At 35.7% G+C, this 14,924-nt stretch overlaps 1 protein-coding gene across 5 annotated transcripts in view; it reads right to left on the bottom strand.

The window, feature by feature from the left end:
• Window positions 1–4,852: 4,852 nt before the first annotated feature.
• USP45 (ubiquitin specific peptidase 45) overlaps window positions 4,853–14,924 on the bottom strand; it is a 107,379-nt gene continuing 97,307 nt past the window's right edge. For all 5 annotated transcript variants that reach the window (XM_077162478.1, XM_077162475.1, XM_077162476.1 and 2 more), the window contains 2 exons: window positions 7,712–7,865; window positions 4,853–7,030 (listed from right to left, as the gene is read on the bottom strand). In XM_077162478.1, coding sequence (XP_077018593.1) covers window positions 6,900–7,030; window positions 7,712–7,865 — 285 coding nt within the window. In that variant the 3' untranslated portion in view covers window positions 4,853–6,899. The remainder of the gene's footprint in view (window positions 7,031–7,711; window positions 7,866–14,924) is intronic.

Below are 14,924 nucleotides of genomic sequence, written 5' to 3' on the forward strand. Positions count from 1 at the left end.
CAACACCATGCTGTGTGAGGATACTACTCCAGGCAAAAGGAAAGCTCCATTCTTTTGATCCTCTCCTTAATTTCCACTCGATTCAAATAAGACAAGATTACTCAACAGTCTAATATGGTTTAAAAATCATTTATGGGACAAACCCTAGGTATACCAACATGTTAACTGTGGTTATCTCTCAATTTGCTCTCAGATTTTCTATCTTTTCTTTTTTCTGTATTAGGCCTGATTTTCAAGTTTCTCTGAGAAACATACCCATCAGAGAAACTGTCTTTTCTAAGAAAGCTGATTCCCTTAGTGAAATTTTCATATGTTCCCACTCCCTATAATCATCCTGTAATTGCTTGTTTTCTCAGTATAGTAGAACCAATTTTCCAGTAGGGATTTTTTCCCCACCTCTGCCCTCCAAGTACTTTAGCACACAGTGTTCAGCATGTGGAAAGCATGTTTGCATTTGTTGAATGACTGAATATTTTGAGCAACAGTGGCCCTGCTGCAGGGGCCACTGAATGAAATCTTTCTGAAATTTCATTGCCAAATGGTATAAGCTACTGAACACCTCACGTTCTGTTCCCTGTGCCAGTTTAATGAGATACTCTCAGCAGTTTCCCAGACCAGAAAATAGGTTTATTGTTCCATTTCTCTTTCCCTCACCATTATCTCAGGATTTCCCTGTTGCATTATGATCTGAAGAGGTATCAGTCAACTATATTTATGTCCTCCAAGACTTTGTCAGAATGTGATTTTTATGTTAGAGTGCCTTCCCCTCTGTCTGAATGGCTTTGATCTACCTGAATTTCTACTAGCTGGTCATTCTGCACCCCAATCAGCAAGTCTAAAAGCCACCATCTTGCCAGTCTCGGCAATCTGTTTATGACTAGCAAGCAGTGCATTTTGTAAAATAAATTTTAAATAAACTTCTTCTGTTCACAGAATTTTTGAAATAGAAAATTCTAGGAGGAGAATATGTCAAATTAGTACCTTGCATTACGGAAATAACATCCTCTAGGGAAAATGGAAGAAAGCTAAATAAAATGGTATGTGGAAAAGATGCAGAAATTAGGAAGTGTCTGCTTTTCTAGATTTGAACCTTTAATGTTATTTATGTTAAGTCCCATATCACCTTCATCTTAAAATTTAAGGCTAAAAATTATTTAAGGTCAAAATACTTCAAGCAAATTATTTAAACTCTTTAATTCTTAAGTAGGTTGGCTACTTAAAAATCTCCTAGAAAGTAGTGAAACTGTCTGATACAATGAAGTATGAAGAGGATATAAAATAACTACTTCAATTACTAAACAATAATGGACCACACTGGACTCTAATGCAGATATTGGTCATTTAGGCCAGATTGGAGAAAGGTAAACCTACTAAGTTAACTGACATAGTCAGTGATTAAAAGTGCTATTTCTGTACTTAATTCATTTGTATGGCATGGTAGACATTATTATTCATCAATATTTGATTCTGTGGCCTCATAGCACAGACTACATTCCTAAGCCTCCATGAGGTTGGGATGACTTTGTGGATTAATTTCTGGCCAGTGATGTATATCACTACTGGGCCAAAGCTTACAAGACATGATGCACTGTCCCATCAACCAAGGAGGCTGCATGTTTCAGATTATGTAGTTATGGATTGATAAAGTCTCTGTCAGCCTGGATCACTGAGGGATAAAGGAATTCTTCCTACAGAACAGAAAAAAAAAGATCATGAACATTTCCCATATCAAGGGTAAGGGATTCTGCCACTATCTCCCATTCTCCCTTTCATTTGTGAGTGAGAGCTTTTACTGTGATTATGTTTCCCTGTTTCACCACTGTGCATTAACTGGGTCTCCAGACCAGTGAGAGCAACATGAGACCCGACACAGCACATCTAGAGGGCCCAGTCTTGGAGGAAAAAGCTTTACCTGGACAGAATTTTGGAGATGTCTCCCTAGAAGAAGGGATCAGTGTTTTCCATGTGTAGAAAGAAGAGTGAGCTGAGTATTTAATGAAAAGAAGGGTGGGCTATGGTGGAAGCTTTTCTGTTCATATATCTCATCGTCCTCTTCTGAGTGCATGGAAGGCCTATTCATTTCTACCCATCCCTCCTTGCAGTTAGGCAGAACCTTGTGACTACTTCTGGCCAGTGGATTATGAGTAACATGTCCAGATAAAGAACTTAATTGTTGGTGCAAGCCCTAATATTCTCTTCCCCTACAACAGTAAGGAGGCCCGAGGTTGAAATGGTAGCACCACAAGATTGAATCAGCCTGGATTACAGGGTCACCAGCTGGAGAACAGTTCCCTTTGTAGATTGTCCAGACAGATTCACAGCGATCTGTGGGTGAGCAAGAAACTGGTATTTGGGGTTGTTACTGCAGCATAACCCAGCCTATCCTAATACATATGGGAATGCAAATACTTTGGATATTATATGAAATGCATGAAAATGGCTTCAGGGGGGTTGGAATTACATACAAAAACATTGGATGTATATTTTGGGGGGAATATACAAATAAAAGATTTCCCTTCCAAGTCTCTATACTGCAATTACCAGGGGTGACAAGGAGGCCCCATAATTAAAACTCCGCTCTTCCCCTAACATTCACAGCTTCTCTTTGGGGACCATCAGGACTAATAACAGCATTCCTTTTATCCCGAGGGTATCCCTCATCTCCTTGACTTTAATTTTTAACTATATGGCTCTGTGAGTAAGCTGCTTGATTTTTCTCATATCATTTACCATCTGGCATATCTTTTCTTTATTCCTCATTTCCCAGAGATATTTCTGTCTCTTGTGTTCACTTTTTTTTTTAATATGGGTAGGCACCAGAAATCGAACTCGGATCTCCAGCATGACAAGTGAGAATTCTGCCACTGAGCCACTGTTGCCCGCCCTCTTGTGTTCACTTTTGCATCCCAAATGCTTAGCACAAAGGAGATGCTCAATGAATGCTTATTAAATGATTGAACATTACGATGAAAGGTCTGTAACTATCATCATAATCTCAGAGAGATCCATGGCCCCCAAAATGTTGAACACAAAATATTTCCCAGTGGATTATTCCATCTAACTAAATCAACCAATTTGAGAAAAATCTGAAAGGATGAAGACTCATTCTTTGGTAGGGACTCAATTTGGATGAAAATGGCCAATAATAAATTATTTTGTTCTGAAATCATTTCTAAAATACAGAGGTTGTTTTGAATGTAGCTAAGTATACAAATACAGTGTTGAGAGATAAAACATGTTGTCAATAATATGCATTACAAAAACACCAGGGCCAATGTTGAAACAAAAGATAAATAAGAATTCAATATTTATTATCCATGTTTATACAGTAACATCAAAATAAAACTCAATAAGTTACATAGGTATTTTCTAAAGCACTGCAGAAATGTAAAGATGAAACAGTAGATATGACATTATACTCAATGTTTAAAAATATAGCCATTTTTCAGACATTTGCATTGATGATTTTTATGTGAACAAAAACATTTTAAATATCTAAAAAAGTCTTTTTAAATGTGTTAGGTTATCTAGAGGCTCAGTTTTATTGCACATAACATTTGGTTTAGGCTTATTTGATCAAGTATCATGCAGAAAATAAGTTATGATTGTGAAATAAGAAGGATAACTACAAAAGTTAGAGAAGAACAGATAATATTTCACAGCTTAATATTCAGGAAATTTTATTCATTAGCATAAAAATCACAGGTTAAAATCACCACACATGCAAACTAGAAGCCATTAAATATTTTATAAAACAGCTCTGCCGGTACATTTAAAATAAGAAAACAGATATTAACAACTCTGAATTGATCAACTACCACTCTCTTTGGCCACCTATAAAGGTGGCCTTCACATCATTGTAAAAAACATTAAATGGCAAAAGCTTAAGTATAGACATTTAATGGGCTGTGTCAAAAATATTCACATAATTGGCACACAATCAAAATTTTATCATTTTAAATATGGAAAAACTAGGGGGAAACTGGGGTTAGACATACCCTGTAAACCAATTTCTAAATAAAGCTAGTGAAATTTCTCTACTTCTTAATTCATTTAGCCAAACACTATGGTCATTGTGTTGAAGATCTGTAACTGCTAGTATAGTGACCTCACAATATAATATAATATCCTGCAAATGTCCTTTGAAAATATTCAAAATAAAAGCAAAATTTTAAATGTATACCCATATGTAACTTAACACACTACCTTATTATAAAAACTGTGCTTCAGAAATTCTTAGGCATCAAAATCTACTTTGTTCCATTTCCAGAAGACCAGGGGAAAAGCATTCATAAACTCTAGGCTATTAAAAAAAATAGATTTTAGAATTAGCTCCTTTAACATTCAGCACTAAGGAAATGAAAATAAATACCATATCTGCATATTACTTCTAAAATAATGTCTAAAATCTACACGTTAAAATAGTGTCAGCACAGTGCTTGACCGATAGCAGGTATTCAATTAATTATATACTAAAATGAATAAATGTAAAGTTAAGCATAAAAACTACCGTAATACTTGAATACTGAGTTAATGTCCTAAACCTACAGTACAATCAATGAATTAAAAATTAGGTAATATTAGCTGAGCTTAAAAGATCTTAAATTAGAAGAGCTTACAAGATGTGCTACTTGATGAATATACCACTGGTATATTTTCCACCATCCTATCAAAGAAAAGAGGAACTATGTATTTTCCTTAATTCCTGCTCTTGAAGAGAGAACCTATCACTCACCATCTCAGACTTCAACTGTGTCAGGGATCAATGAAAAGGCAACGGAAAAGAATGCTCTTGTCTCTTATTCTTTTTTCCCCTTTTTTCTGTCCTCCTATCCTTTCTTTCTTTTCTTCCTTCTTCCTTTTTATCTAACTGACTATATATCCAGCATTCAAAGAAAGAAACAGGTGACCATCCAATGAAATGTGTATGCCTCTTAATGGTACCTTTTCTATGACAAAAATGAGGCAACTTGATATTCACATTTTGGGGGATAAAAAAGAATTGTAATTGCCATTATCAAAGTGGCTGGCCTGAATAAAGAGATTAAATTTTTTTTCTAAAAAATTCACTGCTGTGATATTGAATCTTCGGTGTTAATGGATTGAAAAGAAATGAAAGAAAAAACACTGAATGAAAGAAAAAACACCGTGAATTACTGTTTACAGCACACCAGCTGACATTGCAGAGTACTAACTTAAAAAAATATATTTCTCCATCATTTCATTGTTAAAAGTCAAGACACATACTATGAAATTTCAATAGCTTAAAAATAGAATTTGTGCAATGTACACTTTTAAGCTCTACACTAATAACAATTCCATTCATTCACATATCAAAAGGCAGCATTGGTAACCCTGATAATGTTGTATATGTAGTAAAAGGGTCATATTCTTGGTTGAACATCTCCATACATTATCTATAGCCACTACTCTTATTCTTTCTTCCCAAGAAGAGATTGAACTGACACCACGCATTTATCTAGCACTTGTCTATAGTTATCAGTCACTGGTACTAAAGGATGCTTGAACCATGCAGTTATGTGCTTTCAAACAATAATGTGACACCAAAGTAACCATTATTTCTTGAAATCTAAGCCTAAGTAATAGTAATACTTTTCATGTAAAACTTTGACAGCTTGATCATTTGTATTCTAGGGGGGAAAAACTATTTTCACTATTATTTAAAAAAGGAAAACCAGAAATGCCAACTTTATGCCCCATTCAAATAAAAGTTAAATCTACTGGAATTTATCAGTGATACTCAGTGAAGACCAAAAAACTAAGCTCAAAACTATGTTTAGTATGAACTGAAATACAGAACCAGAAAATGTATTATACTTCCCTATTAAATGTAATAAGAATATAATTCCCATCATTTATAAATAAAATTGGGTAATTTATATTTCAAAGGTACCCTATCATCCTATATGGAGTAGCAACTTCTGTTTACCAATTTTGCACATTACAATTATCTTTAATTATATTTTGAACTTGGCCACCAATTGCAAATTACCCTTCACTCTACCATGAATGGGCTGCAAATGATATGTTAATGAAATATTTCAGTATGTTTCTAGTTCTCAAAACCTCAAAGCAATAAGCTAGACAATATATTATTTGTAAACCCTAACTACTAAAATTACAGTGCTACCTTTTTTTTTTTATGGCTGAATCATATAAAGGATGACAAGATAACCGTATTAGGCATACTTCATGTAATCATGCGTTATGGAAGTGTTTCCCAAACAGCAGTACACATATATTACCTGATATCCCTGAGATGATTTTAAGTGGTACACAAAAGAACAATTTTTCTTCAGTAGTTATATATTTTAATGTTTATTAGAAAAAAACACAACTAGCACATTAGCTGTGGAATATTATTGCTTAAAACAAGGTTAAGTTTTTAAAAAGTGAGGCTAAAAAATAAGGAAGACTAAGAAAACAGGTAAACAATAGCACAGGGTATATACATACATCATACACACATATTTATATATGAAATCAGGAAGTTGATATGTGACTTACATTTGGGAAACACTGTTTTAACGAATGGTTTGGTTCAGCCAACATCATTTCTGAGTCCTTGTAATAATGAGTCACATCATAAAGGGATGTCCTGTACTACTGTAAACTCTGTTTTTGTTTTTTGGTACAAATATTTTGGAGAAAACATGTTCTTATATATTTTTAAGAATATAAATTTGAAGATACTGAGTTATTTAATTTACTTTAAAAGGTTCACCAAAATGATAAAAAACATTCAGGAGCATTTGAGGAACATGCTATTCTTGTAGAAGAGAGAAGACTACAAAGGCACATAACATATTATGGTTAACATTGCAGCATTTAAATAAAAGTGTTCTAAATAATCATTACCATTAATAATTAACCTATAATTATAATATTCTTTCATAAAAAAGAAGGTAAGCTTGTGCGCTAAGTGCTCTTGATTCTGGAACCACCTGCACATATGTGTCACTCACATGGACCCACTGTCCTGCTGAGTCACTCTCAGATTCCTTCAAACCTAACACAACAAAAGTACAGTTTTACAACAGATATTTTTATATTCTTATTATAAATTATATATAGCACATTCATCGCAAACTATATTTAGCTATCTAATGCTAAATCTTATTGCATAAGTCTTTGCATAAATGTTTCTTCTTGGATTAACCATCTTCCAAAATGAACTCTTTCAAAGCATTAATGCTAGAAATGATTAACAGTATCCCTGCCCAAATTAGTAACACTTTGTTTTAAATATCCTAGTGAAATATTAGATAGATTTGTAAAAAGTTATTTGCTCAGGGAAAAGAATAATTTCCACTAAAAAAGGAAAAAAAAAAATTAGTTCATTGATCCATAAACAAAGCCAGCAAATTTTCCATTTAAACTCTATTCTAAGAACGGGTATATCTTCCAAAATTTTGATATCAATAAATAATATACTGCTCCACCGAAATACACAATAACTCAAGGCCTTGAAAAATCATGTGTCACTTCACATTGCCTAGAAGGATACAATTTTCTATTTAAGATTATCTAAGATTATTCAAAAACTCTAAGAAGTGTTTCTCATAAAACATTACCAAAATGAATCCATTTAAGCTGTCCATGAAATAACTATTCCAAAAAATGAAGCATGAATTCTTTATTTTAACAAAAATATAAACTTTATTTTAACAAAAATATAAAGATAGCATACCATGTACATTTTTCTTTCCAGTGGCATGTTCCAATAAGTTTCTTGAGGGTGTTCTCACTTTCACATAGGCTGTGTAATGACCTCCTCTCATCGAGCCACTATGTTCTACTATTCCATAGAGACCATAGAGAACTCTATCTCCCACATTTACATTCTTTTACATAAAGAAACAAAATCCAAGTTAGTAAAATTTAGTGAAATATTACTGTAAGGAAAATTAAGTCAAATGTATGTTCTGCTTATAATAGGAGAAATCCATATTTAAAATACACAAAGAGGGCAGCGTGATGGTGGCTCAGTGGCAGAATTCTCATCTGCCAAGCTGGCGATTTGGGTTCAATTCCCAGTGCCTGCCCATGCAAACACACAAAGAAACAGAAAGTAAAGTACAGTTACCAGAGGTAGGGAGGTAGGGAAGTGGGCAGTTAATACATAAAGGGTGAAGGTTCCTACTCAAGGTGAAGGAAAAGTTTTGGCAACAGATGGTGGTGATGGTAGCACAACATTGCGCATCTGATTAATGTCACTAAATTGCTTGGGAGTGGGTGAGATGGGAAATTTTATGTTGTATATATATTATCACAATTTAAAAAGAGAGGCTAAAGAGACAACAATTGTAATACATGATCCTGGACTAGATCTAATAATGCAGGAGAAAATGCTCAAAAGTACATTATTGGGACAGCTGAAAAAATTGGAATATCAACTGTATGCTTTAAAACAGTGTTAAGATCCCAGAACTTAATAGCTGTACTTGAGGTCATTACAAAAGTGAGTGTCCTCATTCTCAGGAAATATAAGTATCAAGTATTAGAGGAGCATGTTGTATACAACCTACTTGCAAATGTTGAGAAGATAGACAGACAGACAGATAGGAATCATCTCACTCAGGGAGTGAGGGAGGTGAGGGAGTGGAAGAAAGAAAGAAAAAGGAGGGAAGGCAGGAAGGCAGATGGGCAGACAGAAGGTAAATGTGACTTAATGCTGATAAGGTGGTAAATCTGGGTATCTGAGTAGGGGTTCACTAGAGTTCTATGTATTATTTCTATATTATTTTTGCATATTATCTATACATTTGAAATTATTTCAAAATAAAAAATAAATAAACCAAGATACTGTTCCACACCTATTAAACTGCCAAAAAACGCAGTCTTAATGTTCTCTATTGTTGGGCTATGGGGGAAAGGGTACTGTTACATATTGCTGGGAATACAAAAGGGTAAATTCTATGCAGATGTATTTCATGCTATCTAGCTAATTTAAATATGCATTATTCCAAAATTTATCTAACCTATTTCTAGGGTTCTATCCCAAAGGTATAAGAGTGAAATGTAAAAAGATACACACCAGACTATTAACTATAGGATTATTTTTAATAGCAAAAAATTGGAATAAACTCAAACGTGCATAAACTGGTAACTGCTTAAATGATACATCCACACAATAGAGTAGCATGTTGCCTGAAAAATTGAATGCTGTCTCTAAATCCTGTTGTGGGATAATCTGCAGGGTACAATGTTAAGAATAAGGAGGAATAAAGGGTACATACAATAAGATAGCATTATGGGGGGGAGGGCGGGAGAAATATACATGCCTACCTGTTGAGGTTTAAAAAAGGAATGATAAAAAAAGGAATTATAGAAGAATGAACCATAATTTTAAAAATCATTTTCTATTTAGAGAAAGAGGAAACAGGTGGAATGGACATGGAGAAAAGCTAAACTTCTTTGAATTTATTCTGTTTTGAACATTATATACAATTGACAATGGAACTATGTACATATTTAATATATATATTAAACAATACCATAATTTCAAAAGCAATATCTAAAAAAGAAAAAGAAATAACAATATCTAAAAATAAAATTAAGTGAACAGTATATTCAGTTAGTGGCAAAATTATACACAGAGGTAACACTAGGTGCATGTCAAAGGACACACAGGAGGTAATTTGACATGGCTTCCAGTGGCCAAATATGGATCCATTAGACTGATATATTAGATTGTGAATAAAAAGAATAATATAATGGATTTGAACCTATTGAATATGTTTAAATCCATGAATTCATAAAAACAAACTATTCTGTCACAATTTGAATATGCTAGTAAACTAGTTCATTATTTTGAAAACACATTAAAAGGAGGGGAAGGAGAGAAAGAAACAAGCATTTATCCTCCATTTCCTATAAGAACTAAACCACAAGAAAACTAAGTAGATGAAAGGAATTTTTCTTTGTAGAAGTAATCTAGCTAATAAATGAAGAAGGAATAACGGATTTAGAAACCACAATTCTGTGATCCTTAAGGAACCAGTGGATTTAACATTGAGCATCTTTGGTTGCTAATATCACAAAAAAGACAAATTAACAAAATGTGCTTCTTGAACAGAACAGAATACCCTCTATGATGTAGCCTCTCCCCTCCAAAAAGGGGGTAATAAACCAGAGTTGTTTAATTCTCTCAAGATCCACCTTCCAATGTACAGAAAATAAAGAGAACAGAAGAACAGTCATCTAAATCTAAACTTCCTGGGAAACGACCTGAAAGATAAACCAGTTTCCTCAAAAAATAAACTGCAGACACTGCCAGGTCAAGATGGTGGCTTAACAACGTGCGCATTTTAGTTCGTCCTCCAGAACTACTAAATAACCAGAAACAGTACAGAACAGCTCCTGGAGCCACGATAGTGACCGGACACACAGCATACCCCAGTCTGGACCAGCTGCGAGCACCCCCCAGATCCGTGAGTTCCCAAAGCTGCAGCAACCAGCGCCCCTCCCCCACAGGCCGCTTCCCAGAGGGGAAAGGAAAGGACTTTACCAGCAGCAGGGACTGGGCACAATCAAATACCAATTCTGGAATTAACAAATTCTGACTACTAAAAATAGCCCCCCAGCTTAGGTGAACCTGATCAAAGTGGAGGTTGCTCATTTTTGCCCCGGCGCCAAGGGGGCAGGACTGACAGCAAAAGAAGGGGGGGAAAGAAGGAAACAGAGGTTTTTTTTTGTGGCTGTGTATCTACAAAGGCTTGACTGCCTCTGGATACAGCAGCAGGACTTTTCGGGCTGCACCTGCCCCAGGCATAGGCAGAAGTGGGCTCTTTTGGGGGCTTATCTGGAGCCTGTGCCTTCCCCAGGGGAGGGGTGAAGCCCCACCCAGGTGGAATCCCTCCATCAAGGAATTCAGACCCCAGGGCTTGGTAATTTGAAGCCATTAAAACCAGCCTACAACCTCTCCTCTGTCTCCACAACATCCCCAGCAGGGAGAGTCTGCCAAAGTTAAAGGTACCACATCATCTTATGCTGGTGGGACCTGCAGTCAGACAAGTGCCAGATACTGGGCAGGATAAGAAAAACAGTGTCCAGAGACTTCACAGGTAAGTTTTTCAACTTGCTGGGTCTCACCCTCAGGGAAAACCGACAAAGGTGACTCTTTCCTCCTGATAGGAGGCCAGTTTGGTCTGGGAAAATCTGGCTGGGGTCTATAACATCTAAGTAGACCCTCCTAAGTGTGTGTGGGGGAAAGGCACCACACAAGCAGGGCAAGAAACAAGAAAACAAGAATTGAAAAATTCTCCTCTGTTAAACAAAACTTAAGCTAAAGGTCCAGATAAAGCTGAACAGAATGTCAAAGAACAGATAGACAACAAATTCATCCAGCAAGAAAACCCTAGATAAAAGAAGTGAAAGCAATCTCCAGAATAAACTAATTAAGGTAATTAAATGCCTAGACACCAGCAAAAAATAACAAATCACACTAGGAAAATTGAAGGTATGGTGTAATCAAAGGAACAAACCAACAATTCAAATGACATACAGGAGCTGAAGCAATTAATTCAGAATATACGAACAGGCATGGAAAACCTCATCAAAAACCAAATCAATGAACTGAGGGAGGATATAAAGAAGGCAAGGAAAGAACAAAAAGAAGAAACAAAGTCTGAAAAAACAAATCACAGAACTTATGGGAATGAAAGATAGTAGAAGAGATGAAAAAAACAATGGAAACCTACAGTGGTAGAGTTCGAGAGACAGAGCATAGGATTTCTGAACTGGAGGATGGAACATCTGAAATCCAACAAGAAACAAAAACTATAGGGAAAAAAATGGAAAAATATGAGCAGGGACTCAGGGAATTGAAAGACAATATGAAGTGCACAAATATACGTGTTGTGGGTGTCCCAGAAGGAGAAGAGAAGGGAAAAGGAGGAGAAAAACTAATGGAGGAAATTATCACTGAAAATTTCCCAACTCTTATGAAAGACTTAAAATTACAGATCCAAGAAGTGCAGCGTACCCTAAAGAGAATAGATTCATATAGACATACTCCAAGACATTTAATAATCAGAATGTCAGAGGTCAAAGAGAAAGAGAGGATCTTGAAAGCAGCAAGAGAAAAGCAAGCCATCACATACAAGGGAAGCCCAATAAGACTATGCGCAGATCTCTCAGCAGAAACCAGGGAAGTGAGAAGACAGTGGGATAATATATTTAAATTATTAAAAGAGAAAAACTGCCAACCAAGAATTCTATATCCAGCAAACTTGTCCTTCAAAAATGAGGGAGAAATTAAAACATTTTTAGACAAAAAATCACTGAGAGGATTTGTGACCAAGAGACCAGCTCTGCAAGAAATACTAAAGGGAACACTAGAGACAGATACGAAGACAGAAGAGAGAGGTGTGGAGAAGAGTGTAGAAAGGAAGACTATGAGTAAAGGTAAAAAGAAGGAAAATTAGATATGACATATAAAATCCAGAAGGCAAAATAGTAGAAGAAAGTACTACCCATGCAGTAGTAACACTGAATGTTAATGGATTAAACTCTCCAATCAAAAGACATAGTCTGGCAGAATGGATTAAAAAACAGGACCCATCTATATGCTGTCTTTACTCAAAGGACACAAGGCCAAGGACACAAATGGACATTTACACACCAATGTTTATAGCAGCATTATTAACAATTACCAAGAGATGGAAACAGCCAAAATGTCCATCAACAGATAGTTGGCTAAACAAACTGTGACATTTACATAAGATGGAGTATTATGCAGTTGTAAGACAGAATAAAGTTATGAAGTATGCAACAACATGAATGGACCTTAAGGACATTATGCTGAGTGTGATTAGCCAGAAACAAAAGGACAGGTACTGTATGGTCTCACTGATATGAACTGACATTAGTGAATAAACTTGGAATATTTCCTTGGTAACAGAGACCATCAGGAGATAGAAATAAGGTAAGATATTGGGTAACTGGAGCTGAAGGGATACAGATTGTGCAACAGGACTAAATATAAAAACTCAGAAATGGACAGCACAATATTACCTAACTAATACTATTATGTTAAAACACTGAATGAAGCTGCATATGAGAATGATAAAGGGAGGAGGGCTGGGGCACAAATGAAATCACAAAGAAAGATAAACGATAAAGATTGAGATGGTGTAATCTAGGAATGCCTAGAGTGTATATGATAGTGACTAAATGTACAAATTTAAAAAATGTTTTTGCATGAGGAAGACCAAAGAATGTCATTACTGCAGTGTGCTGAAAACAGATGGTACTTAATATTTTAAAATTTCAACTAATGTGTGAGACTAAAGCAAAAAAATGTTTATTTGGTACAAATCTATACTTTGACTAGTGCATCTACTAATATAACTTATGTAGATAGTTGATTGAACACCTTAAGTACATGGAACTTTGTATAGGACATGAGATTTTGTTGGTTTGTCCAGGTGATGCCCTGATGAATCCCAGAGTGATTTGATCAGTGAGTGGAAAAGTATTTGCAAAGTCCCCTTTGGGGAATGGTGAGAACGGGGAAAACTCAACTTCCCCAAGTTGAATTCTTGATATTCTCACAAGCAGTGTGGACAACCAAAGCTATAGGCTGAGCTCCCAGTCTTGGGGTTTGTTCATATGAAACTTAACCCCACAGGGGATAGGTCAAGCCTACTTAAAATTAAGCCTAAGAGTCACCCCCAAGAGAACCTCTTTTGTTGCTCAGATGTGGCCTCTCTCTCCAGCCAACACAGCAAGCAGACTCACCACCCTCCTCCTGTCTATGTGGGACATGACTACCAGGGGTGTGGATCTTCCTGGCAGCGTGGGACAGAAATCACAGAATGAGCCGAGATTCGGCATCAAAGCATTGAGAAAAACTCTAGAATGAGCTGAGATTCAGCATCCAAGGATTGAGAAAAACTCTAGAATGAGCTGAGACCCAGCATCAAGGGATTGAGAAAACCTTCTTGACCAAAAGGGGGAAGAGTGAAACGAGACAAAGTGTCAATGGCTGAGAGACTCCAAACAGAGTCGAGAGGTTATCCTGGAGGTAATTCTTATGCATTAAGTAGATATCACCTTGTTATCCAAGATGTAATGGAGAGGCTGGAGGGAACTGCCTGAAAATGTAGAGCTGTGTTCCAGTAGCCATGTTTCTTGATGATGATTGTATAATGATATAGCTTTCACAATGTGACTGTGTGATTGTGAAAACCTTGTGTCTGATGCTCCTTTTATCTACCTTGTCAACAGATGAGAGGAACATATGGAATAAAAATAAATAGGGGGAATAAATGTTAAAATAAATTTAGTTTGAGGGCGGGCCATGGTGGCTCAGCAGGTAAGAATGCTTGCCTGCCATGCCCGGGGACCCGGGTTCGTTTCCCGGTGCCTGCCCATGTAAAATAAATAAATAAATAAATAAAACAAACAAATAAATAAATAAATAAATTTAGTTTGAAATGCTAGTGATCAATGAAAGGGATCAGTAGGGGGTATGGCCTGTACAAATTTTTTTTTTCTGTTTGTTATATTTTTCTGTTGTCTTTTTATTTCTTTTTCTGAATTGATGCTAATGTTCTGGGAAATGATCATGATGATAAATATGCAACTATGTGATGATATTGTGAATAGCTGAGTGTATGTGTTGGGAATGTTTCTTATAATTTTTTTAATTAATAAAAAATTAAAAAAATAAATAAATTGCAATGGGGGAGTGGGAGGGAAGAAAGATGTGTGAAGGGAAACTTTAGATTAAAAGAAACTTAAAAAACTCATCCAACCATATTGTAGACCCTATCAGTATTCTAAATTCACTTTAAAATGGCATTTATGAGACAATAAGGACACTAGATGACATGAAGGAATTATTGTTCATGTTTTTGTAATATGAAAATGGTACTATGATTTTGTTTTAAGGTAGA

Source organism: Tamandua tetradactyla, chromosome 5, assembly GCF_023851605.1.
Source record: "Tamandua tetradactyla isolate mTamTet1 chromosome 5, mTamTet1.pri, whole genome shotgun sequence".
NCBI lineage: Eukaryota > Metazoa > Chordata > Mammalia > Pilosa > Myrmecophagidae > Tamandua > Tamandua tetradactyla.